The following is a 27,077-nucleotide window of genomic DNA, read 5'->3' on the forward strand; positions in this document are numbered from 1 at the left end:
CAGGATCCCCCCAACCCAGTACTCCAAACCCCGCCAGAACCTCCCTAGCCCGGCACCCCAAACCTCACCAGGACACCCAGCATCTCAAATTCCACTGGGACCCCCACCCACACCCCCAACCATCACACCCCAAACCCTGCCAGAACCTCTCCATCAGGGCACCCCAAGCCCCACCAGGACTCCCCTAACCAGGCACCCCAAACACTGTCAAGATTTCCCCCAGCCTGACACCTCAAACATCACTGGAACCCCCCTGGCACCCCAAACCTCACCGAGCCTCCCCCAGCTCAGCATCCCAAGCCTTCCCAGGACCTCTCCACCCAGAGCACCCCAAACCCTGCTGAAACCCCCACAAACCCAGCACCCCAAACACCTCCCAGACTCCCCCAACCCAGCATTCCAAACCCTGACAGGACCCCCACCCACCCAGCCCAGCAACCCTATTATCCCCACCAGGACACACCCCCCCCCCCAACCCAGCACCCCAAACCTCATCACTACTTCCCCAACCTGGTACCCCAGTCCCCTCCGGGACCATCCTCATCCCCGTCCCCATCCCCATCCCCGGCCGGGCCCACCCCCGCCCCGCCCCGCCCCCGGGTGTGGCCGCCGCCGGCCGGGGCGGCTCGGAGCCGCCTTTGTACGCGGCAGTACCGCTCCGCACCGTTCCGCATCGTTCCGTACCCGCCATGGCCGCCCCCCGCCCGGCTCACGGTTGCGGCAGCGGAGCGTTGTTGGGTCGCTTCGGCGTGTTGTTGCAGGCGCTGCTGGCTCTCTGCGCCTTCAGCACCCTCATGCGTGAGTACCGGGGGATGCTCGGCCGGGAGGGCAGCCCTCTGCCCCGCGGGGGGTGGCCGGTGGCGACCGTCTTTACCTTCGCCGGGTTCCAGCCAGCGCAGCGCAGCTCGGAGAGGGGAGGTTGGGTTTATAAGTGCCAAATTTTGCGTTATCTACCTGTAGGATTTAAAGAGGAGGGAGGTGCGGTACTTTGTGGTTACCGCTGTACTGAGCCGGCAGTTAAGGCTCCAGATGCTTGTTCTTAAAACTCTTGTTTCTAACCTTAATCTGATGGTAATGAAGCCCCACGAATCTGCAGTTTTAATCTGCTGAGACTGGCTCCGCTTGTGTGAGCGATTACTCAGTCACTTAGAAAATTTTAATGAAGGGTGAAAACTAATGGTGTAACTCGATGATTTACAAGGAAGAAGCTAACAAAAACAAGGCAGGTGTCATACTCTAATCAAGCACCATTGTAATAGTGCCCTTAATTGTATTGTGATGTTGTTCTGTTTAACTTTGTTTAAACTGTAGTTTTAGGGCTGGGGAAGGAGTTTTCTGAGAGAGTGCGTTTCTGTGACGGGGTGGTAGTGAGAGAAAGCAGCTGAGCAGTGAGAAGTAGTAGTGGGGAGCACTAGTACTGAAAGACCCGAAAAATTTTACTGCTGTTTTGTGCTGCAGCTGCATTTCACTCAGAGCAACGTGAGCATTGCTTCTCTTTAGGGTTAAGTGGTTTAACACAAGTTGAATAACATGCCAGAACTCGATCTGTTTTCCTTGTTTAAAAGCCCATGATGACAGTGAACTAAAACTTCCCAAGTTTTCCGGCTAAGTAGCTGCAGATTTTGAGGCTCGCTTGCCCCTCTCTGCCTTCTGGAAACCACTTTCAAAGGTTCCAGTGCTGCGGTTAGTGCCAGGCTGGCAGGGAAAACCCCAACAAGTTCTTCTTGCAATAACTGATAGCTTTTTCCACCTGGAGTAGCTTGTATTTCACCAAACATTGACAGTAATAGATTAATTTAGTGATTCTGTTCCCCTTACTGATGTGCACGTATGGGTTAATTGTCCTGTCAACTCCTTGGGGGTGTCCTGTAAAACCAACGACATCAGTTAATCGTACTTCTGTGGATGAAGGCTTCATAGCCCCAGCTAGCAAGTCATCAACCCTGGGCTAACTGTTGTTCTCCCCCTGGTGCAAGGGCTAATATTTCCTTGAACATTAACAATCTCTTGGTTAATGAGGAGAAACCAAAACCTGATCTTATGCGGTTTCCTTGTGAATCAGCTCAATGACTAAAGCTGTGAAAGAAAGCCCTGGCTGGAACCCCAAAAGCAGATGTGTTTACAGCCCTGGGATCTCACCGCAGCACCTCCTCTGGCTGCAGCTGGGCTGGTGGTCCCTAATTCACCCCAGCTGTTTCTTATCGGTGCCCCATTCACACATTCCCAGCTGGAGTTTTTTCTCAGATCTGCTGTTGGGGCTGTTTGTCTGCAGACTCCTAACCTGCTAAGGTTGTAATGGGCTTACCAAGAACTTTACGTTGGGCAATAACTTGCTTTGATGCAGCTTTTGGGCTATTCATGTGGCCCATTCAGTTGGCAGCCTCCTGGGGAGAAGGTTCCAGTAGCTGGGAGGTATGGGAGCCTTTTGAGCTGGAGGTGTTGTGTGTCCAGAGTCAAAAAGGTTCCTGGGAACCTTGATTGCATCTTCATCCAGCTCAGCATTGTCAGGCAGTCCCAGCTGGATGACTATCTTGTCTAGATCTTGGGACACTGGTGTCACTGGAGTCAGCATCAGCCCTTCTTTGATACTTCTTCCTTCAGTACTGTGACATTCCTGGCTGTGTATTTCTGTGATTTCTGCTTTAATGGGATGTTGCTGGCCAGCTAGCTCCATCTTAGAGGTCAGCAAGTGGAATTTAATTCCTATCTGAACCCAAGCCAATGCCTTCTGCATTCCTTCTACTTTAAAGTACTAGTTCAGCTTGGCTATAGGAGAACCTGAATTTGTTTAGAATAAGCTTTCCAAACTGTGCAGGTACAATTCAGAGCACTTTAAAACATCTAGAGGAACTTGAATTAACAGTAACGTAGTGTTCTGCAAAGTTTTGCAGGGGTGTGTGCATGGGATGTGCTCACAGAGTGTACATCCAAAGTGTGGGTCCCAAGTATGGCCCATGGCAGGAAGGGTTAAGTTTATACATTGTTGTCAGAAGAGTTTGTGTCCCTGAATTTCTGTCTCTTGGGGCTGTGGAAAGATTGTTTCCTGCCAACCTGGTAGGAGAACCCAATAGAGGAGGAAATCAGTCTTGCGTGATTGTCTGAATTGGTGCTCTGCATCCAGTGTGTGTCTGGGCTGTAGGATTGCTCCTATGCAATCCTGGAAGAGAAAATAATGGCCAATTGGACCTGTCACCTATGGTTTCAAGTTTTATGACAACAGCCCACTAGGCTTCTTGAGGTCATTTAGCCTGTTGCAAAGGCTACAAAAAAAGTCAACTTAGAGCAAAAGTTCTGGGGCAGCAGAGGAAATACTTGTTTCGCTGTAATGGCATGAGTGGGATGGTTGCTCCCCACTGTTGTGGGGTACATGAGATGGGTCCTTCATTTGGCGAAAACAGGACCCAGAAGTAATATAACCACACTAAAGAGCTTTCCTAGGCTGGGTATCACTTAATCTGGCCAACTACCGTGAGCAATAGTGATAACAAAGTTCATTTGAGCCTACAAATACTCTCTTGCTTTTGCAGTAAGAAGGGTCTTTAAGGTTGTAGTCAAGCCTAATTCCAGTGTGGTCCAGGGCTTGCTCTGGGTGCAACTCTACCACATTTGGTAATCAAATGAAAATGTTTCGTTATCCTTCCCACCTGCCTGCCGTGGCTTTGGAGGCACTTTGGCTGTAAGGACACTTGCTACAAGAACTAGGATACACTTGAAAGAAGAGCCAGTAAAGCCTAGCAGCTGTGCGTGTGGCAGTCCAGTTTGCTGTGCAAGAACTTGCCCTTAGGGAGGTCACTACGTGGAGGAGTGTGGATAATTGTGCAATCCCATGTGAAGTAGTTTTTAATGTTCTGCTTTGATCATCACTCAGTTGAGTGGAGCAAACATATTGAGTTATCTCAGCTGCAAATGCTGGGTAGGATTTGGGGCTTGAGTCCCTGCAGGTGCTGCTATTAAGTTTTGGGGTTTTTTTGAGGAAGAGATTGTAGACTAGCAAAACTTGTCCAGATTTGCAGCCTGGACAGCAAAACCCTTTTAAATGGGGGGGAAGGGTGTGTGTGTGGAGAGATCTTGTGTAGAAATTCTAGCCATAGCTTTTTTTTGTGAATTAGATGGAGTCCAAAAGAAACAGATTTGGGGAGTTTTAAAGGATCTCTTTCTCCATTGTGAATGGAAAAAGCTTTCCTTGGAGCTGGTATACTTGTTTTCTAGGCCACCACAAACAGCGTGGAGGACATCTAAGAACATTTATTTCCCTTCCAACTTCCTCTCTTCCTGAAACTGTCAGCAGCCTCTGAGCTCCTGAATGAGGTTTAATAGCACTTGTGCTGCAGGTGTCAAAAGAGACTTAGCTCTTGGAGAGAGTTCATACTTCCAGGCAAGGAGAGCTGTACTGGACTGAGCTTCGTAGCCCTCTTCACACAGTGAAACCTGGGTTTCAGCTTGACTTTTTGAAAATGTCTTGATCCTGCCTAATGTGACAGCACTGTCCCTTTATCTCCTCTTGCATATCACTGCTGGATGCATTTTTCCAGCACATCTTGCCTTGAGCTTAGTCTAAGAAGGCAGAGCTGCTGGTGGTAGGGACCCTGGTGCTGGCTTCCAGGCAGGATTTGGTGATGGAGGTGCTCTGTTAGCAGCTAGGGTGGTGTTTTACATGCTGGTCCAAGGACCACAGAATAGGAGTTTGCCAGATTGACCGTGAAAGCAGCAGTGGCTCTTGACTGTGGTAGAAAACTGCTGGTAAAGATCCTCTTAAGATGTACCCCCTTGTTCTATGGTCTGTGTTTTCCTGGTCCCTGTGGACTTACCAGCTTGATCTTCCAGTGCATTTTTCTCCAGGATGGTGGGCAATTGGTTAATGAAAATAGGAAAGAGTCTCCCAGTGGATGGAAGCATCGGAACGTTGAGCAGGATTGGTGGAAGCTGTGGTACTTATCTCCATAAGATAAATCAAACTTAAGCAACCTTTTGTGACTTTTTAGTAGACCTTGTAGGTCAATGGTTTTAAACGAAAGGAGGGTAGACTTAGACTAGATATTAGGAAGAAATTTTTCACTATGAAGGTGGTGAAACACTGGCAGAGGTTGCCCAGGGAGGTGGTAGATGCCCCATCCCTGGAAACATTCAAGGCCAGGCTGGATGGGGCTCTGAGCAACCTGGTCTAGTTGATGTTCCTGTTCATTGCAGGGGGGTTGGACTAGATGCCCTTTAAAGGTCCCTTCCAACCCAAACCATTCTATGATCCTGCCCCAGTGCTAAGTTCAGTTTTGTTGCTATACATGCTTTGAATTGCAGCACTGTTTCTGTGCTTCAAAACTATCCTGAGTGTGTTCTGTGTGGGTTTTTTTTTTGCTTTTACCCTGAAAACCTCTCGTAAGGGTGGGTGGAAGTGTGAGTCCATGTCAGGAAAGAGGGGAAATAAGTGATAGGTCACTTGATCTGTCCAGACTTCTACTCTGTTTTGAAATAAACTTGCCCAGGACATGAGAGCACTACAGGCTTACCGTGCCCAAGACAAGCTCCACTGATTTTTGCTTCCTCTAACATAAATAACTATGTTTGATTTTGATTATTCACGCACATGCATATTTAAATGGGAACGTCACCACTGAGGATGCTTTTCTCTCGAGGGGAAAAGAAAGTCACAAAGGTTAACTGTGTCTCTGGAGGTGCAAGGCATGGGGTGTAGCAGACTTGATTTACATGTAGGTTTGTGGGTTAAGCAAAAAGCTACATATGGCAGGACTCTCAAGACGTTTTTCTTCTGCTTCACTACATCTGAAAACCGGCTGAGCTTGAAAACACACGTTGTGCTTTGTAAGCTGAAAGGTCCGCGCAGCACTTGATGTGCTTCATTAAGCTGAACGCAGCTTCCTACAAAGCTTCTCAATTTCAGCTGTTGATTACGTTGACCTCTTCTCGGAAGTCACCTTTTGAACAGCCAAACTGAGCAGGGAAAGCTGCATGCGAAGCGAGGGCTGTGAGGTTCCCGGTTTCTGAAGGAACAAATGGATTGGATGAGCTGAGAAATGAGCTGGCAAACTAGAACTGCAGGAAAAGTTATCTGTAAACTAAGGGCTGCAAAGTGCCTTACTCCTTGCTGAATTGGTTCTGCAATATGTGGTGAACAATTGATATTATATGTGACTTTTAACTCTGTACAAGAAACTTTACAGGGAAACTAGTCTTCTGTAATTCAGAGATGAAGCAAGTAACACTTTAGGGGGGAGTCTTTAAGCTTCCAGCTGGTTTTTTTTCTTAACAGCATTTGTGAGAAAACTGTATGGCAGACAGACTTTAAGTTAAAGTACCACGCCAGTTGCACGACTTAATTCTTCAGGTGTTGATCTCAAATCTTGTGCTCTCAAGATACGGCATTCCCTGTTTAAACCCCATTTTTCAAGGTACTGACCTGAAATGTAGCAATGCTTTATGTAGAGAAAGTCACTACTGCCTCCCCCAGGACAGAGTTAAATAAAACACTCTGCATTTGAGCTAAAGCTTAGCCCAAATCCAGGTTTCCTAGAAGATCGACTGAGTCATCAAATTATATGCCCTGTTTTCAATGTGCAAAGCATGACTAGTGCTTGCTATCTCAAAGTTACGGTTTATAACCACATGGCACTTGGCTATAACGACAGCTGTAAAAATCCACGTAGGAATAAGACAGTGACGGTAGAGATTGAAACTGAGAACCATACCAAAGTACTATGTGGCCTTCATTTGGGCAGTCAGGATCCCCAGATGGATCAATGCTCCAGCTGAGGTGCTTGGCATGTGTCTGCAGGGTAGATGATGGGGAGGTGGTGCTGCTCTGTGGGTTCCAGAGCTTCCCCTGCGCTGGACCTGCAGATGATCCTGGATTTGTATGAGGAATAGGAATAGATGGGCTAAACAACATTGGGAATGACACAAGAGAGGGAAGAGGAGCAGCTGTTAGGTGAGATCTCAGGAAGGAAAGATGTCCAAGTCTTTTCTTCTTTCTATTCTGCCCTTTTTTTTTTTTTTTTTTTTGTTAGGAAAAAGTAGAACCATTTCTTTCTTATGGCCCACCTGCATCAGCCTGGGAGGTCCAGTGTGCAGCACCATGCAGGACTTTGCGTATGGCCGTTGGTTCAGCAGGAGCTTCCTGAGTGCATAAACCCACTGTCCATGTGCATTCCTCTAACAAGTAGGAGCACTCCATCCCAGAAGAAACTCTTCTTATGTAAAAGATGCTGTAGAATAGCCCAGCAATAGCTGGATATCTTCAGTGGGAGCTAGTTCAATCTATATACTTCCCTGCCACTTCATGTCACGTAGACCCAGAGATATCCTAGAATGTATCCTCCATTCCTCTTTCTTCCTTAAAGTATTCCCTCTGCCAGTTTTGCTACAGGTGCTTATGTTCTTGAAGCATTTGTACAAGGGTATCTGCGAGGGAATGACTAAATACATCTAGTGCAGACTAGAGGATGTAAGTCAGTAGCAATCTGTGTCCTTAAACCACTGACAGGACTTTTGCTGCTCCCTGAACTGATGGAGGGTATATGTTTTGAGCTTTTCCAGCTTGGGTGCACACTTATCTCACGAGCTGCACGTTGGCTGCTCTCTACAAACAGTGGCTCCTGCTTCCGCCCATTGTGTCTCGGGTCAAGCTGTCAGAGTAGCTGCATGCTCAGGCTAAGAATAGTTGCAGACCCCAGGGTTTTGGCCTCTGTATCCTGCATGTTGGCTTCTTTCCTGCCTGGGGCTTGGAAAAAGCCTGGGAAAGGGTGTGTTCTTCAAAATAGGTTGAAATGTGTTATTGGAGACTATACTGCCTATAAATAACACAGAGGTTGGGCAGGGGGGGAGCTTCTGTTTCTTCCCTGGTACAATAGCTCCAAGTCCCCTTCTGAAAAGGCCAGAAATAAAGTCCTGATGCTCTTGCTAGTATGGTGTTGCCCTAGACATGGACCCTTCTCTTAAAAGCAGGTGACAGTGTAACCAGTTCTGGGTGTGGCAGCCTTTATTTTTGGCGGACCATTCACAATTTAGGTGATGCATGCTGCAGTGCTTTCTCTGAGTGCTTCCAATATTCATTTTCAGTATTCATCTTCTGGACCTGCTGCTGAGCATGGTGGGGTCAGGCTTGCATCTCCTGTAAATCAGCTCTTAAAAGCTTTGTCTGAGTTGGCATCTCCTTTCCAAACCTCAACTTTTGAATCCTTCGGTTGATTGCAGTAAGATTTATAAAGGAGATGGTCTGACCATCAGCCAAGCACGCCTAAACTTCTCCCAGGGAAATAATTTTCAACCTTTGATTCTGTAGAAACCTTACTTAGGGGTCTGTTTTGCTAATTGGCAGCTAGTTGCTACTGTGGCTAATTCTGCCTGGTGTAAGGGTTTTATTTCCAGGAGGGGTAAAAGGCACCTGTGGTGATGCACACATCTGCAGTGGAGCTGCCTCAATGCAATGTGGGGTCAGTGGGGGATGTGGGAAGGACATTCCATGTGGGAGAGGTCCACCGTGAATGGGGTGGGGAACAGCATGAGGGAACTGGGCGGTTGCTGATGTCCTTGTCTTAATTGATTATAATAATTGGAGATCTTGTTTTCAAAAACAAAAGTAGACTGTGGGACAGCATTGCTGCAGACTGGAAACTTCAGGGAACTATATGTGTCTAGGATAGGCAAAGCCCTTTCTCCTGCATCAAGAAAACATAATAATAAATGTCTGCCTCTTTACTCTGTAGAAAAAAAAAATGAGGATAGCTGTTACTGAGCTTTATCTTCTAGTTTGCTGACTGTTTACAGATCTATGACTCTCCTCCCAAACCTTTTTTTACATTTCACAGATCCTTATTCAGGTGTCCAACTTCCACCCAGCCTGGTGATCCTCAGGGAATTTCCAATGTATATGATCTTTAGTGCCTTGACTGAAGAGGAAGGGCCTGGGAGTATTTAGTTTCCTGCTCTGCCCTTTCTCAGCCATGGGCAGGGTATGTGTCTCAAATTGTCACTCTTCTTCCTTCCCTTTTGTTTAACTTCATGGCTTTTTGTCTGCAGTAACTGCAGCCAAGTAGGGGGAGAGCGGTAACTTATGAGGACACCAACTCAAGAAGGCATGCTGTCATCTCAGTGGTGTTCTGCTCCTGTTTAATGGGATAGACCCGTGCCCCCTTCTTCCTGACCCTTCCAGGACCATTGTCTTCCCACCTGCCCAGCCTTTTACTGGGATGCTTTGGACCATGTCGCAAGTCTAAATGATCACAAAGCACTTCACCTCCACGCTGCAGCACAGCTGTGTGCTTTAGAGAAGCCTGTATGCTTCACGTTGGGACTTCATGAGGCTCCTGTTTGTTCTTGAGGACTGTCTTTTGAAGCCTTTCTGAAGGAAATGCATTTCCACAGTGTGAACTATTTCACTGTTGACATCCGCCTACTTTACTGTTAATGAAATAATTCAGGATCAGACTGAAATAGGTTCAGTGCAGGGTTGGGTCCTGCAGGAAGAACCTGGACTAGCAGTTTCTATCTTCCTCCATATAGCAACTTGTTTTTTCATGGTGCTTGCTGTAGCATCCTGTTCTGTTACAAGTATCCTCAGCCATTAAAATGGTGTGTCCAGCTTTATTTCGCCCAGCATCTGCTATCAACCTGTGGTGTCCCTGCAGCAGCAGTACACACCACTGGGGGATTTTGTGCTCTCAGGGAGGCAGTTGACTTGACACAACTCCCAAATTTGCTGCTCTTCAGAACATGAGTAGCTCTGCTTGGTGATAAAGGGGGCAACTTGGTAGGTCATCAATGCTAGCTAAGACTCACCTTAAACATGCTGTAAACAGCCAGACTTTACACCACTAGTGGAAGCGTGAGTTGAGGCTGACTTCTCAGGCTTCCCTACTTGAAGTCAACCCTGGAGTAAGCATTCCCAGCCTGCATTCAGCTTTGAGATTCGTTGCTTCTTTTAGACTTCAAAGAAGTCTGAAAGCTTGCCTGTACTTCCACTGGTGTTTTCTTCCCCTTAGAAAGATCTGGGGAGAGAATCTAAAGGTTCATGTGTATTTTACTTGCTTCACATGTTTCTAGGACTAGTTTCCTGTTTAGTGATGACGTGAAGAGGCATAAAGTGAGATTTGGAGTCCTTACTGTGTGTGCATAGCACGCTTGCTAAGACTTATAGAGCACTGAGTAGCACGTGGGTCTGTGAGGAGCACATGCAGCTGGGGGACCTGTGCTTTCCTGGCCTGTGGTGTGGTCCAGACTGCTGCCCTAACTAGGCTTGCAGGTATCTGGCAAACTGGGATGATCATTTAGCTATAGAGATGTGCAGTAACATCTTCTGCTTCCTTGCAAAAGCCAGCTTGCTTTACTAATGGACAAAGCTGAAAAGGGAAGGAGAGTTAAAATAATCAATGCTGTAGCTGGTGTCACTGTTGGGAAGACAAATTTCTGTTGTCTTCTAGTGTAGAACCAGTAAACGCTAGTCTCTTTAATCTAGTTGAATGGGGTTCTCTCCCATCTTATGCAACTCTGTGTGCATTAAACTCAATTTTTAATTGGTTCTAGGTGCTAAACTTGAACGTCACATTTCTTGTTTGCCTGATGCATAAGCATACACAACTCTTTTAAAATAAATCTTAAGGGTGGACTGATCTGCCTGAGCCACAGTAGCACACCCATGCCTACAGCCAGTGGAAAACTGAGTTGACCCCAGTGAGTGGAGATGTGTTTTGAGAAGAGCAAAGGAGACTTCAGCCTTTCTCCAGCCCCAGCTAGCTGAGCCTGTGGCTGTGCATGCCGTGGCTTGGCTTTCTGCAGGGCTTGGAAGAAGAGAGGGATGCTTTGCAGTTGCTGCTCAGCCTGTTGTTCCAGAGCCCGAGTGTGTTCCTAAAGCACAAAAGCAGTACTGCTTCAAAGAGGACTTCATCAGCTCCTTCAGTTTTCAGAGACCTTGTACTACTTTTATGTGGACTTAGCATCACCCCTAACCTCTGGGTCACAGCCACCAAACAACTCTGCTGCCTGTTTAAACTCCAGTAATCCTGGCTGGATTTCTGGTTTAATTTGGAGACAGCCTGCTGCAGCTCTGCACAGTAAATGCCCTATTAAGCAGTTAATTATATCTCTATAATACTAGCTTTTATCTTTAATACAACAGTTTTACTGTCTCTGATAATTACAGAGTCTCAGATAACTCTCTTAAATCTAATGAGGCATGACAAGCTGTGTTCAACAAGGCACCACACCATTAACTTCTTACCTCTTACTTGTCATCTTATCACACTGAATTACTGTATTTCTAGCCTGAGTGGCTGTGGATACATAACATGTCACTTCTCATTAAGACAATAATGCAAATCATCCCTGGTGCTCTCATGGTTGGGCTAGTGGTCAGTGGGTTGGCCTGGTGGCCTGCAGACCCCTCCAACAGCTGCTCTGCAGCGTCATGCTCTTTGCCACATGAGCTGAGCAAGCTTGTTAGATTTGGTTTAAATACTTTTGGTCACCCAAAGAGCTTGCTTGGTCTCTGAGTCTTTTGCTTGTGGGTGGGTGAAATGCAAGTGGCCCTTTGAAGGGCATCAGTGATGGTATACCTTGTTCATGCTGATGGACGTCATTGCTGCAGCGATATATATTTAGGGCAAGAGGAGATGGCCTCAGGTTGTACCAGGGGAAGTTTAGATTGGATATTAGGAAAAATTTCTTCATGGAAAGGGTTGTCAATCTTCGGAACAGGCTGCCCAGGGAAGTGGTTGAGTCATCGTCCCTGGAGGTATTTAAAAGGTGCATAGATGTGGTGCTTAGGGACATGGTTTAGTGGTGGACTTGGCAGTGCTGGGTTACTGGTTGGGCTTGATGATCTTAATTAACGGCCCTTTCCAACCAAAACAATTCTGTGATCTTGTGATGGGATTCAGCTGGATAAGGGAAAGCAGGTATTTTTTTCCTGGACAGGGGTAGGACACAAACTGCTGCAGGTATGCCTGGTGTAACTGAACATGACTGCTGCTTCATCACTCATTAATGGCAATAGTGGGTCAGGTCATTGGAGTGCTGGTTTTCTGTGGATTTGAGGGTGGCAGCAAAACCCTGCATGTGCCTGACTGAAGTCCTGGGGTTGGGGGCCCACCTTCTCATATATCGCCCTGTCACCTTGCCAGTAAGGCAAGTACACAGTTGTGCTTCTGAAATGTGGAGGCGCCTGGCAGGGAAGTCCTTGCATCTTTCCAGGCTGGACCAGGCAGGCGTTTCCCAGGGGAATGAGCCCAGGCTGTCCCTCAGGGCAGATGGTAGGGCTCCAGCTGGCAGGCTGACTGCTCAAGTACAGCTGGTCTGAACAGATCAGTTAATTACCATTTAGATGCAGAAGAGCAAAGAGACCTTTACTTGAACATCACCTGTATCCAGCTAATATTTTGGTGCTTCTGCCCAGCCTTCGCGGAGCATGCTGCTGACCCTGCTTTTGGAGGAGAGTTTGCCTGCTGGTACAGCTGTTAAAGCCGTGCATTTCCCCACAGGGCAGGGAAGGAAAAAGCCTTGTTTCGGGTTGTAACCAGAGTCATTCAGATTCCCTGTGAGTGTTTTATGGGAAGCCCATGGGACTGGCTACAGTGATGTGCCTGGGTGAGATCAGTTCCTGGCTCTAAAGGGGCAGTTTTTTACTTGGACAGAAGCTATTTGCTTCTCCGCAGTTTCATTAACTGAAAGACTAACTAGTGAGTAGAGTATAAATCTGGAAACGGAGAGCTGGATACCAAGTTGTTTAAAGTTGTGCTGCCTTATCAGCAGTGTTAATGATCTAAAATGTACCAGAGGCGTTGCCTGTGCCCTGTTCCTCCCACAGGCAGAAAAGAAACTCCTATCTATAAAAGTGTATCTCCTTACCCCACTGGAGAACAGGCAGAAGCATGTGGCTCTGATGCCCCTGCTTTCACCTGTGGCTCTCTGGGTCCCTGTCTTCATATCCCCAAGTCGCCCTGGGAAGCATCCTCATGTGCCAAGATCTGTCAGCAGTGAGAAAAGTCCCTTTGGTTGTAAATTTGAAGGCAGTGTCTGATTACACGTAGCTGGGGAGCTGAAGGAGGGGAAAAAAAAAAAAAAAAAAAGCTGTGCCCAGTGGGGTGGTGTGTGTCTGTTCTGGTTTTGGGTTGCTTTTAAAGGAGCAGAGCGGGCTACAGAGCTCCCAAGGGTGAAGACTTAGTGACGGTAAAATAGGTTAACTGGTGGTCTGTTTGGACTTCCGCAGTCTGTGTACTCTTCAGTACTCATTGCAGTGATCTGGCCAGTGTCAGGTACAGCTGGGATGTATAGAAGGATTTGGTGATTAATGCTTACAATATGTACTCTTGGGGTGGTTTCTTTACAGGGTTGTACATTGCACATTGGTTCATATTCATGTGTCCTGCTGCTTTCAGTCTCCTGGTTTCACTAGGTGGCACCACCAAGCTCCTGTTCCACTCGTGTCCGGGGATGGACTGTCAGGAGCTAGAGAGAATGCACTGAATTATTATTGTTTTCCATTTCCCTCAAAAAAATGTTGCAGCTCATTATTTTTAACTCTGAATCCTATCGAAGCTGGCAGCGTGTTTGGGAACGGATTGTGGCAGATTTAATCAACCATCCATCTTGAGCCCATTAGCATTGGTGAGGAGAACAGTGGTTCCAGTGGCCAAGGTGGAGGATCTGCACCCCCCCTCTGCGTCTGCCTGAGGTTTGGAGGCAGCGTGCTTGGAGCTGTAGCTGTAACGATGATATCTCTAGCTCTAGATGTAGCTGTTAGCAGCCTTACCACAAAGCAAAACAATGCCACTGAATACCTTTTATTCTTGGGGATTTTTTTTTTCTAATTAATAAATCTAATGTAGTGGAAAAGCCTCTTCCAGGTCTGCTTGTTCTAGAGCATTGGTACCTGTGGATTTAATGGGAGAAGAGTTAGCCTGGTAGCTGGTACTTTCTGAAATGGGCTCCTAGCTGGAGTGACAGCAGAACAGTCAAAAATGACTTGTGTGGGATGTGGTACTGGTACTTTTCCATCAGAGGCTCCTATTTGTGTATGTAAAAGCTGATTGAACCCAAGGAGAGCACCAAATCTCTGTGACAAACTAAATGGGACCCTTTGAGATGCTTCTGCAATGCTCAGACCCCACTCTGAGCAAGACTAGGTAAAAATCTGACTTGCTGTTATCTCCAGGTAGTAACAGGAGAAAGCTCAGAGCAGGAGCTGTGATAGACAACAGTGGAGGGCTCCATGGAGGAGGACAGGCCTGAAACGCTGCAAGGAGCAAACTCATCTATGGCCAGAGTGACTTCATTTAAAGAATCATAGATTGGTTTGGGTTAGGAGGGACTTTTAAAGGTCATCCAGTCCCATCCCCCTGCAATGAGCAGGGACTCAACTAGATCAGGTTGCTCAGAGCCCCGTCCAACCTGACCTTGAATGTTTTCAAGGCAGGAAGAGTTCCTTCAAATATCTTTTTCAGGGTATATGGCTGGTGGTACTGAAGTCAAGTGTCTCAGACTACTGCTCCACAGTGGTAGCTAGTGGGCATGCAAAATGTTGCATAATACAATAATGTTTTAATATTAGTTGGCACAAGCTTGGAGCCATGCCAGCTTGCTGCGTTTTGGGGCTTGGCACTGGTACCTATATGCTGGACATGTATGCAAGGTCCTGCTTCCTCAAAGGTCTTCTGGTCCTGTTAGCTGCAAGGAGATGACTTTATTGCATTACTGTGACCCAAAAGCTTAACAAACAGACTCTTGGGCCATATCATTTCACTGTCGCTACCCCAATTTCAGTTTGCCTGGAAGGCTTACTAGAGCTGGTAGGTAGTGGTGAACCCTGCCTAACTTCCCTCGGGCTACTTCTCATAGCATGAAAATGCTGCTGGTGAAGGATGCCAGGAGCACACGTCTACTTCCCAAACACCTCTGCTGTTGCTCATCTTTCTGACCTGTGGGTCCATGCATTGCCCCTGCTCAGTTTGGAGCCAGGTCATCTGGATTTGCTCCGTTTCAGATTGTGAAATGCTGAGTGTCCTCCAGGCTGGGTTTTTTGACTGCTTTTGTGCTGAGGATTGGTGCAGACTGCGCAAATGTATTGGTTCAGCTCTGTTGGTTAATGTAAGTCTCTAATTTTCTTTGCAGTAAAACGATTTAAGGAACCAAAGGAAGAGAGGCGTCCCTGGAGGACATGGTAAGATTTTTAATTTGTAGCTTGAAAAGACCATGTATATGTAATATTTTCTCTTATACTAACAATCTTCTAGGCCCTCTGAATATCCTGCATGGTATTTAATTGTTAAATGAAATGCTTTGCTCCCACTTCCCAAGGAAACCTCCATGAAGTAGCTGGTGTTCCCTAGAAGTAAAACTCCCTGCCTAGCTCCTCCAGGGAAACTTGGCTTTACTGCAGGGGGCTGAACCAGGAGGTTTCAGTTCCCTATGATCTGCAGCCATACCTGTACGTGGGCTGTCTCCCTGACAGGGTCAAGTTTTCTTCTTAGCTGGGTATCGCTCTCAGCTCAGACACCTCTACAAAGCATCCCTGTACTGAAGGATTGACGGACTGCCGAGAGGTGAGCGTGTGATTGGGATCTGTGTATTGTCAGGCTGGCTTGGCAGCACGGAGCTACCAGCCAACGTCAGTGATGAAAAACATGTCAGTCTCCTCAGGTTGTTTCTTCCTCTAAAATAATTTGGGAATTCAATCCAACTCCCTGTGGACGGATGCAAAAATGGTAAATAGTTGAACAGCTTCCCTGCACCTACTGTTTGTTGGGGAAACTGAGGCTGGGCTGGGCACTGGAGGGTGAACTGTCCTTCGCTGCAGGCTAAAACTGAGCAGTAAGTGTCAGGTGCAGAGCTGCAAGACTGAGCTGCCACGTACTGAAGTGGTATCTTTTTTTTCTTAAGCATTTGGAGTCAGCCAAACTGCCCCTTTTCACCACATACAATTTCTTGAGCATCATGAATACATCTTGGAGAAAAGCAGACACATGCAGGGCCTTCATTTGTGTGCCTACTGGGCTGCTGGTGCCCCAGGACACAGATATTTTTGCCTTTTTTTCTCTCCAGGTTTTATGACACCTCCAAGCAAGCAATAGGTTCCATCTTCATCCACTTTGCCAATGTTTTTCTGTCGGATCTCACTGAAGAGGACCCTTGCTCTCTGTAAGTACACAAGATGCTTGCATTCACGTCCTACATCTGTAAAAGGAAGAAGCAAGCCTGTTGAAAAATATCTTACACAGTAGAAACTGATTCCTTTGAAGCACCTTGATGTTTACTGCACCTTTTGCCAATATATAATGCAGTGGTTCACCATGCAACTGTTGAATGTGCCATTTATTTGCACATTGGACTTGGCAATTTGGCCAATCTCAGAGCAGTATCAAGGATGCTTCCTAAATTGTGTGGGTGAAGGCATTTGTCCAACGTAAGGATGTTTGGGTTTTTTATATTTGGTTGCCTCATGTATTCCCGTAGTCCTGTTTGGGGGCTTTCTAAGCCAGACTTCAGACTTGACATAGATGTGCCACTTTTACTTTAGACCAGCTACTTTGCAGCTGCAAATTTCATTTCAGATTTAACTTTATCCTGTTTTAAGCCTCCTCTAGGCTTCAAAACCATGCTGAAAACTTTTTGGCTTACGTCCTTTTTGTATATTAAAGCGCTGTGCCTTGATATGTTTCTTTAAACAGACACAAGTTTGGCTGGGGCTAAATATAACCTCTAAAATGATTCATTGTTTTAAACAGACACCATTTTAAAATAAACCCTTTTGTGCTTATGCTGTGACCTTCAGGGTTTGGGTTTTTTTCCTTAATGTGTGTTTTTAAGTTTCCCTGTGCTGCCTGACTTGTCATCCTGAACTAGGCAGCTTAAAACTCTAAAGCCCTATCCCTGGGCTTTGAGGCTCATAAACTGCATGTCCTGCCCAGTATAAACCACCAGAGCCTCGTGTTTGTGTCTGAGTACTCTATCTTCAGCAGCTGGAAACTGTAGTAAGCTAGTCTGAGCCTTTGGCTGTAGAAAAACTTCACGTCATGTTTTCAAAATGGATATCAAAAGCAGATTGTTATTTTCAGTGTTTTTCTTCAGAGGCAATATCAAGTTCTGGAAAAGGAAATGTTCATTCCTGTAGCTCTGTGCTTGGTATTTTCTTCACGCTGTAGTAATCTGGCCTGATCTGGCAGAAAATACTCCAATAATGGAAAACTGGCCAGAAAACATTAGTCTGAGTGATACTTTTTTTTTTTTTTTTTTTCCACTGGAGTTCATTAAAATACCAAGCCCTGGATTAGAGCTTGGACCCTGCAATCCCCAGAAGGTCCCTGCAGGTCTCCTGTCTCTCGTGCTCTGTCCAGTGAGACTTAAATATCCAAAGCTGCAGAGCAAACCCATCAGGCCTGAATCTTCTGGTGGGGATGGGTTCAGCTCCTGGATCTGCAGTGGGGATCCTGAACCGGGGGCTTTTGGGGACCCCAGGATGCCTCCTGTTGAGCCAGGGCTTGTTGCCTATCCCAAGACCTCCTGCCTCTGTCTGCATCTCTGCTCATAGGAGACTCTTGCAGCTGCTCAATAAAATGGACTTTTTGTCTCTTCTGCTGCACAGTTTTCAGAGCAGCTGTGGTGTCCAAGAAGCTTCCATTTTGTGTCACGTTCCAAAAATGTTTGGTTCTGTTTCCATGAAGTTGGGATTTCATCCTAATAAGAACAAAAGATGCTGCAAATGGATAGGCTCCTTTTTGGGGATAACTCTTAAGCAAGGCTAGCCAGGGAAGTATTTAATGCTGTATGAATAAATGAGCAATGCCAGAGTTGGTGGTCTGCTCCCTTCTCTGCTGAACAGGCTTTTAAATTAAGAAATTGCTGGTAAGGCTATAGGAAAATCCAAGAAATGAGAAGGGAAGTGAGTTTGGACTATTAAGTGGGGATTTTTGAGATCTTGGGGTTTTTTTTCTATGGATCCCCATACTGAAATAAAATATTTTGAATAAGACTTAACACAACTGAAACCTGAATTTTTCTTTGCTCTTAGCTACCTTATTAATTTCATCCTTGATGCCACGCTGGGGATGCTGCTGATCTGGCTTGGCGTGAAGGTTGTCTCCTGGATTGTGCAGCACAAGAAGTACACGACCCTGGTCTTTGGAGAATATGGTAGGTGTCAACGGCTGGGCACAAAGGTGGCTTGTTTGCTCCCAGCTATGAATGAGGAGAAGAAAATGGCAGGAACACCAGTTTGGGGAGAAAACATGTGAGCAGCCAGCTTCTGTTACCTTTTCTGCAAGGAGCTCGCAGAGTGTGGTAGTGATCAGCGTGTTAAATGCTGGGACGTCATTAGGTCGTGGGTAACTCTGCCTGCTGCCCTGCCAAGCAGGTTGGTGACGAAAGGTTGAATATTTCCTTGGGCAGATAATATACCCCAGGATATGCATATGATAAATTAAGGTGTTTGGGTGTGATGGTGGTGATTTTTGTGGGGTTCTTCTGGGTCTTTTTCCTAGCCTCTCAGTTCAGAATGTGGAGTCGTTCTTGCATGTGCCTTGAGCTGTAGCAGGCATCAGCAGGACACAGCCTGTCCCCAAAGCTGAGTTTTCCAATGTCTTGTGGGTTTTTTGGTTAGGTTTTTTGCCAGATGATGTTAAAAAAAAAAAAAAAAAAAAAAATTTTTTTTTAAGGACGCCCCGGTCTGGCAACATCTCTGCTTCGATTCCTGTCTTGAGATGAGGAGGAAAAACTGTTTCAGAAAAGCCTTTCTCAGCCAGCCCCACTAGAGGGTAGCACTTCTCCTCAGAAAGAGCGGAGACAGCTACCAGAAGAGCGCTTCTCCTGGCTGCAGGAAAGGGGAAAATTAACCCTTTTGCCTATTTTACATTATATCTAATATAAAGACTAATTCAGTCATATTTCAGAAAAGACATCCTATTTATACCAATCACTTTCCCACCTTTAAGACCATAATGATTAAGTCTATTCTGAAGGTAGTTTCTTTCTTTGGTATTTTTAGCGACTGAGCTGGTAAAACTTGGACTAAACTAGGATTAGTGCAGAGACCCCACTGATTCGTGAGCTCTTACTCAGGCTCACGTTCAGCATGTGTAAATGGGTCGTGGCACAGGATGAAGGGGTGGTTGGATGTGAGACAGCAGAAGCAGCTACAGACTGGGAATGAGAGGACACAGATGGATTGAAATGATGGGATGAGGCAGGGCTGGCTCTCGTCAAACCTGAGAGTGGCTTTAAAGGCTGCAGTGATCTCCAGAGCAGGTTCAGCATCCTGACAGCATGCATTTGGTGGGGACTACTATTTTTTTTCCCCTAATGGCTCTTTCTCAAAGAGTTGAGGAGTCAAGCATAGAGTGCTGGAGTCATTCAGATGAGACAGTGGAGAAATCCAGATATTCTTGGTTTAGGAACTGGCATTTTTCCCATTCTGAGCAACAAGGACTTGAAGCCCAACTTCAGCCATTCCAGGGCACAGCTTCAGCATTGCATGCCACGTCTGCAGTTGAGCAAAAGCAAGGAAATGTTAAAGTGTATTGACAGCTTGCTTTAACCTTGCAGAGCAGTAATGAACTTCTGTTGAGCTGTAGCTGGCCCCTCATGAAGGCTGGCTTAGATTATAGAAACAGTTCACTCCTCTGAGGAAATCTTGCTTTCATTAATAAAAAAGAGTTTCTGCTGTTGCTTGAATTTAGCTCTTGAATTGAGGATTAAATACCTCATCCACCCAGCACTGCTCTTGGTGCAGGTCTCTCGCCAGAGACACTACAGTGGAAAAGTTAGGTAGGAGTCAAGTGTCATGTCCAATGCAATCCTGCTGTAGGGCTAGGGAAGCAAAACACTGCTATCCTCATCTCGGGAATTAAGTAACTTCCAAAACAGTTTGGAAGATGCTAGTAAACTTTGTACAATTTCATACAGGCTCCAGAAATATGATTCACTTTCTGGTCTAAATTGCTGTACCAGACTTTATGTTGCTTTCCTCAATTCTCCTGAGGAGCAAAAGCATCTCTTGCAGTCCTGCAGAGGAGGAAGGGCAGAAAGCACCAAATCCATGCTGCAGACAGCGGTGAGTGCTGTTGCTCCAACCATCAGGAAAGAACAGTTGTGTCTTTGTCCAGTATGGCCAGTACCCATCTACCTGCATGGTCTTTGAGCAAAAGAAGAAAAAAAAAAATCTTTTGCAACTGCTTCTTTTCTGGCCTTCCAGCTCTTGGTTGCATCCCCACAACTGTTGCAAATCGGTGCAGTTATCCTTGTCTTGGGCTCTGGCAGTCCCTTCTACTCTGCTGATGGTTTACCTGTCTCCACAGTCCTGGGGTGGTTTTCCCTGTGTGACTGCAAGAGCTGTATTAATGGAGAAGCAAAGTAAAGGGAAGGGGAAGCACCTCAGTCTATGCTGCAATTTTAAGCATCCAGCTGTCAGAACTCTTTAGAAAAATCAATTACTTTTGTATTTCAAAAACGACAGGAGACACCCATTCTGAGATCAGCTGCTCTTGTGCCTGAGCTCTTAGCCAGACTGCTGCAGCCAGTAATGACCTGGGCTTTAGCTGGTGGAGAGTCAAAGGCTCCTATATGCTTATCTTCTTCCATCTTTGTCCAGCAGCTCTTGATTGCTCTTTGGACTGCATCTAAGCACAGGAAACTGAATTTTTAAAGGCTGCTGTCCTCTTGGCAGATGCTTGGCTCCTAAGATCGAATATTGGAGAGGTTTATTCTTCATCTTGGTTCAAGTAGACTTTGGATGAATGATTATTGCCTCACGCATTCTCAAAGCTAACAAACTCCATGAATGCTCGGTGCACTGTTGCTCTAGCAGGGTAGCAGCAGGCCACATCTGCTGTCGCTGTAGGGGACTTCTGCAGGAAGGAGAGCAGAGTTTAAGCTGCAAAGGACTTGGCAGGCGGGTACCCAAGGTCTTGGAGGTGCTGTTGGGTCTGTACAGCAGGGGAGATGCTGGCTGGAGTCAGAGCCTGCAGATGAAGCCTGGTTCAGCTTTGTGCCCCACCTCCAAACTGCTCCAGCCCTCTTCTCCCTCACCCATTTCCATGGCAGCTCCCTAGAGGGAACATCTAGATAGCTGCAATGTCCTGGCATTGTAGTTGTGTCTAATAACTCTAAAGTATTACTTCAGAAATACTGGAGTATTTCTTTCAGGTAAGCAAGTGCTATGAATTTGCATTAAGAGATAGCTTCTGCAATGTGCAAGTAAAATTCTGAAAGACTATTAAGAAATTACGGGGAGAAAAAGAGCGTGTTCTTGCTTGAAAATGCCTCTCTGGATGCTGGCTTGTGTATGACTGTGGCTGCAGTCACTGATTGGTCTAAGCTTGATGCTTTGAGCTCATTCACTGTCTGGAAATGGGAAGGCATGTTGCTTGGAGGCCTTTAAAGTCTGTTTAGTGGCCTGTTGAACTCTGCTGGTCAAATTTAGTTATAAGAGAATATGCTCTATGCCAGCTGCTGAGTTTAACTGAGGACCTGTGTAGGCTGCTTTTGGCCCTGTTGTGATGTAAAAAATTTCCATAACAAATATTCCCACGTCCTGAAGCAGCCAAGGGAGCTGGTTGCTAGTGCTTGAGGAAATACTGCTGGAAACAGCTCTAACCTGAGGGGCTGTCCTGTCCTTGGCATGCGTGGTCTTTCCACCCCTAGGACCAGGGGACTCAGGATCATCCTCAAATGGTTGAGTGTGTGGTCAGGTCCCTTGCCCTGAGCAGGGGTGCAGACCTTTGAACCCTCCTGGATCTGGCTGATAGCAGCAGCATTTACCCCAATGCAGTAGCAGTATCTCCAGGGACCGAAGACCCAGAGCAGTGGTGTGATGCTGAAAACTGAGGACTGATTCCAGCTGCACACTCACTTTTAGTTCAGATGCAGAATATGCCAGAGAGGGTCTGGGGTGTCCACTGGACCCATCTGGCTGCTCTGATGGGTCAGGTCCCAGTCCCTGAAAACCTGTTCTTGCCCTCAAATTGAGCACTTCTGTGCAATTCAGATGCTTTGCTGCTATTTCTCACCCTTCTCTGTACTTGGCACTGACAACTAGATGCCTTGGTTTTGCAGGTACCATTTGAGTATCTCTTAAGAGGTTTTTATTGATGTTTTCTATCACCACCATGTCACCCAGTACATCTTTCAGTGCTTTCAAATATTTGCTTTTCCTCAATGCCCTTAACCCTCTGCTTGGGCTGTGGTTAAGCTTCCCCCCCGCTCAGTGTGCACGCAGTCCCTAAAAGATTGCAAATAAAGCTGTCTGGCAGTAACATGTGGGCTATGCTGACAGCTCGGTACATTAGACAGCCTGGATTAAAACTAATCCTGTTGTGTGGTAACAACTTAAATACCTCAAGCAGCGTTGCTTTTGCTCTGCGAGCAGTTGGGCTCCCATGCACAAGTGGAATATGTGAGACGTGTTTGAGTGAGATTGCTGCAGGCACCAGCGATCCTAGGTCTGCATCAAGGAAGTTTTGCTGATGGTGGGGAGCACCAGTAATGCTGCTGGAGGAGAATGGTCTAAATGCAATGTGTGCATCCTTTGGGGCAAAGGGGAACATTTATTTTGGGGGGGGGGGGGGGAGATGGCTATGAAAAGAGTTGAGCAAAGGGTGTTCATTAAACTAAAAGGAGAGGCTGATGGTAGAGTCAGTGTGTGGAGGTGAGAGGTACCTTACCACTAGGACTGGGGGTGAGAAACTGCCCTTGTTTCAGGGAAGCATTCAAAGGGAGCATGATATATGGCTTCTCCTAACAGATGCGGTGCAGAGGCTGCAAAGATCCTTTAGACTGGTTCCACCCCTCTTTTACAAGGAAAGGAAAGCATTGCACACAAGAGTGAAGAGGAGGGCATCTATTTGGTTTTAGTCTCCAGGGACCGGATTTGGTTTTGCTGGTTGGCTATCTTGTGTGGCAGATCAGTCCTGTAGGCACTCACCTAGATTTATGTAGCAGAAGCACTTCATGTAAGAAGAATCCTCTCCCCTCTGTGGAGCAGGGCACCTCTGGACAGCACTTGATCCATTAAAGACATTAAGTTACACCTGAGGATGCCTCTGACCATCTTGCTGTAGGAAGCCAGCATCTAAATGAGGTGTGTCATTAGCTGAGATCAGCTCAAGTTCTCCAGCCTCGTTTCCTAACTCTGGACAGAGGAGATGACGTGGCTCAATCTGTCTTATGGGTTTGTCCAGGGACCGCGTTGAAGGCTTTCCCTTCCCTGATGAGATGCAAACAGATTGTGACTTTCTTGTTACTGGCATTAGTCAGTGTTAGATGAACTAGTGGCGAGTTAGACGTGGATGAGGGACACTCTGAGGTGGATCAGTGGTCCTTGGGTGACTTCAAACCTGCTGAGGTAAGGAGCAGCTAGCTGAACTCCTTGGTGAAGAGGAAAAAAGCCACTGTCTATTTATCCTTGTGAGTGATTCTTGCAGCCCTGTGGGCCATGCCGCTGTTTCATTTTCACCTTTTATCCTGAGTTATTTTGGTACTGAGCAGCCTCCTGTCCTTGGGTGACCAAGATGCAGTAAAAAGTAACTGTGGAGACACGCTCCAATCTTCCTGTCAGGGGTGGAAACTAAGTCCTGTCTAATTCTGTGCTTCAGGATGGAGAAACATCTTATCCCATAGTCTGAAAACAAAGCTCAGAATGCAAAAAGAATTGTAGAATCATAGACTGGTTTGGTTTGGAAGGGACCTTAAAGACCATCTAGTTCCAACCCCCCTGCTGTGGGCAGGGACACCCTCCACTAGACCACGTTGCCCAAAGCCTCATCAGAGGAGGGAGAGGTTTCAAAACAGTAGCAGTTTTGAGCTGCTTAAGGTGATAGAGCAGATGGACAGATCTGGTCTCTTCCTAGGTCTGTGGTTCTCTTTCCATATTCTTCCACTGTCTACTCTGGATGTGTAAGAAGTGTTGATGTCCCTCTAACTGTGGAGGACATTCACAGCATCTTCTGTAGGTGACCAGAGTGAGAAATACTTGAAGCTCCATGCTGTGATGGAGGCACCTTTGACAAGGTGGGATGTGGTGGGTAGGTAAGGAGTGTAGGTGGGTCCTGCTTGGTAGCATAGTCTTGCCATACCACTTCCACGTGCCCTGTACACTTAGCTAGTGAAGCTGGCCTAACTGGGGCAGACCTATGGTCTCGGAGAATTTGGGTTCCCTAAGTGGCATCTTGCAGTTGCACAGTAAAACCTGTTCTCTAGTAAAGGGAGAAAAGATTTTCCTTTTCCAAAGGTTGTCAAACTTCAAGAAAACTCAGGAGCAGTTTTTTGGGTGAGGAGCCGTTGACCTTGGACACATGGACAAGTCTGTGACTAGGGTGGGTTAAGAAGCAGGTTGTCTTTTCTAGTGTCTGTGTATCAGCCTGGCTATCTGGTGCACAGTATGCAAAACTAAGAACCATAGCCTGCTGTTTGTGATGATGAATGGTTGTGACCTTCTATTCCCAAAAGGGTGTGAGGGGGCAGGCATTTGGGAGAGATTTCAAACTCGCTGCTGTTTTTTTGGGCAAGCTGAGATGACAGAGGGAAGTGCTCCACAAGTGCCATTGGGATTGCTGTGCAGAAGAGCTGACTTGCAAAGGGTGCTGTGGCTGTTAGCCCTGTCTCTCTACAGGGGATGGAGCACAGCTGACAACACAGCAAAAGGGAACGAGTTCAAATGCAGGAAGGAAATGATGGATATGTTTGTTTTCCTGTTTTTGTTTGCACTTGGAGCTCTGATGGGTGATGGTAACCTGGGGGTTTGTAGGAAAATTGGTCAGTCTTGGGGTATGGGACAAAAAGCCCCACTATACCTAACCTGTGCCAAAGACAACTAGGCACCTGACTCTATTGGGAGAGGCTGTCCATGGTTGAGGAGGATCAAAGCCTCTCTGACACCAGCTTTTAATTGCTAGCTGCCTATAACACTGCTCCTGTCTCCTCCACAGACCACCCATTAAGCTGTTGCCTGCCAGGGAGCGGAGACGTGGACTCTTTGAAATCCTCTGAGGGCCCTTCTGGTTGCACTCACACGTAACCTTCCTGGCTCCCTCTTCCTTCCCCCCTCCGTGCGGTTGCCTGCTGGCCTGGCGTGCTCTGCTTGCTGTCCTCCCAGCTCAGCAGCCTCTCTGCACCCTTGGCCTCCCAGTCCTTCCCTCTCTCCTCCTTTGCTTCCTCCTAATTGTGGTTTGAGCAATTAAAAAGCTGGGATGCAAGATGATCCTTTGGAGATCTGTGGCATGGAGACAGTAGCTGGATGCCTCTACTTCTTAGCTGTAGCTTTGCAACAAGGCAAATGTTTTGGTACACTGCTAATAATGACAGAATAAGGACAAGTATACCCGCAAGCCTGTTTTTCCCCTTGCTGGGAAGCAGATTCCCCTAGAGCTGGGCTTGGTTGGATAGAAGCTCTTACTAAATCCTGGTATGCACTGCTGGTATCTGTGGCTGGAGGTTTGCACAGTGGTTTGGATAAACGTGCTTTTGCAAGCTGCTGGTGTTGTCTTCTGCCATGTCTCAACAGTATTGTGCTGAGAAAAGTGGGGCAAAGCTGCCAGACCACTGTCATCCAACACCACGTCAAGCATCAGCATCTCACCTTGGGTTGGGTTCTCTTGCACAGATGCAACTCCAAATTCTGGCCCAATTCTGCTGGAAGCAAGTGTTGCCAGGGGTTATCTTTATATTCAAGAGGAAATGCTGCAGCTTTCCTAAGCCAGATACTGTAGCACAGTTTTGCAGAGCTGAGATATTCTGATGAGCCTGGGAAGATGATAACCAGCTGGCAGGGTGCTTAGAGGGCTGAAGCAAGCACGTGTAATAGATACGGTACCATTAGCGTTGTTAACAATACAAATATGCTTTTGATTATTACTTGGTGAGTACCCCATTGGAAACATTCATATTTAATTAGGATTGATTACTTTTGAGTGAGTTGCTTTAAAACCTGGGGTGATGGAGCCCCTGTCTCTTGCTTAGACAGTATCATAACCAGCCATTCACTTTATCAGCAAAAAAATTAATTCTGTTTAGGATGGAAAATTTATGCTTGTATTGAAAATAGTGACCAGAAATTTTCAGACTATTGCTGGCAACTGGGTGGGTAAGGCTTGGCAGGGAGCAAATTGCAGGTGATGTCTTTAATGATTGATTTTTTTTTTTAATTTTTTTTTTTTTTGAGGAGTGTGCAGGATACTGACTGATCCTTGTATACAGGAGGGTCACTCCAGCAGTATCTTGTCTTGGGGATTGCTATTGGGATTAGCTTTAATTCAGAAGGGATTATCAGCCTGCCATTCTGGTCAAAATGCTCCAGGATTTTGTGAACCGCTCCTATCCACTGGAAAGGGAGCGGGGGCAGGAAAGTCCTGGGATCTCTGGACTTTTCTAGGTTTGCTGAGGTGAAGAGAAATTAAATCTCTGGGACCGTGACAAAAGGGTGCTAGAGAAGGGGCAAACCAAATGAGCAATGCCCCAAAGCAACACGTGCTTGTAAAGAACCATTTCAGTAGGATGCTGATATTTCTGAGCTTTCAGACTTTCCCTACATAAAGGATTTTAGTGGTCTGTGCTTGAGAAGATGAGATCCTTGCCCTTTGCACAAGCAGGGCTTCCTCTCCTCAAATCCTTGTATCCATCCAGCTCAAAGTAGCACAACACCTTGAGGAGGATACTGGCAATGCTCATCAATGGCTGAAGGAGAGGGAAAACATGCATCTCCAAGGCTGTATATCCTTTCCCCCAAGTGGAGGAGAGCATATTTGTTATCCAAACTAGGATTCATAAAAGTTGATCCAGTCTCCTTAGAGTTACCAGGAATGGCTTTTCCATTAAGCACTTGTGGTACTACCGGGCTACAGCCCTTGAGAGCCCAGGAGTGCCTGTGAGTGCTGGATAAACACGGGGGATTGCAGGTCTTTGGGCAGAGCCAGAGCTGTCTGTCTCCCCTTTTACAGAAGCAGCCTACCTCGTAGGTCACTTGTAGGACTTTTTCTCCAGCAAAGCTGTTGATCTAGGAAGGAAAGGCAAGGGGGGAGGACATGCAAGGCAAAAAGGTTTTTGGTGGTGGTTTTCTCCTCTTGGTGGATTTCAGAGGCAGGTTGGTGGAA

General features: G+C 46.6%; 1 protein-coding gene across 1 annotated transcript in view; it reads left to right on the forward strand.

Moving 5' to 3' along the window:
• Window positions 1-689: 689 nt before the first annotated feature.
• LOC104635134 (store-operated calcium entry regulator STIMATE) overlaps window positions 690-27,077 on the forward strand; it is a 36,701-nt gene continuing 10,313 nt past the window's right edge. Inside the window, exons 1-4 of the mRNA XM_075742835.1 lie at window positions 690-798; window positions 15,115-15,163; window positions 16,045-16,140; window positions 18,011-18,132. Coding sequence (XP_075598950.1) covers window positions 690-798; window positions 15,115-15,163; window positions 16,045-16,140; window positions 18,011-18,132 — 376 coding nt within the window. The remainder of the gene's footprint in view (window positions 799-15,114; window positions 15,164-16,044; window positions 16,141-18,010; window positions 18,133-27,077) is intronic.

Source organism: Balearica regulorum, chromosome 1, assembly GCF_011004875.1.
Source record: "Balearica regulorum gibbericeps isolate bBalReg1 chromosome 1, bBalReg1.pri, whole genome shotgun sequence".
Lineage (NCBI taxonomy): Eukaryota > Metazoa > Chordata > Aves > Gruiformes > Gruidae > Balearica > Balearica regulorum.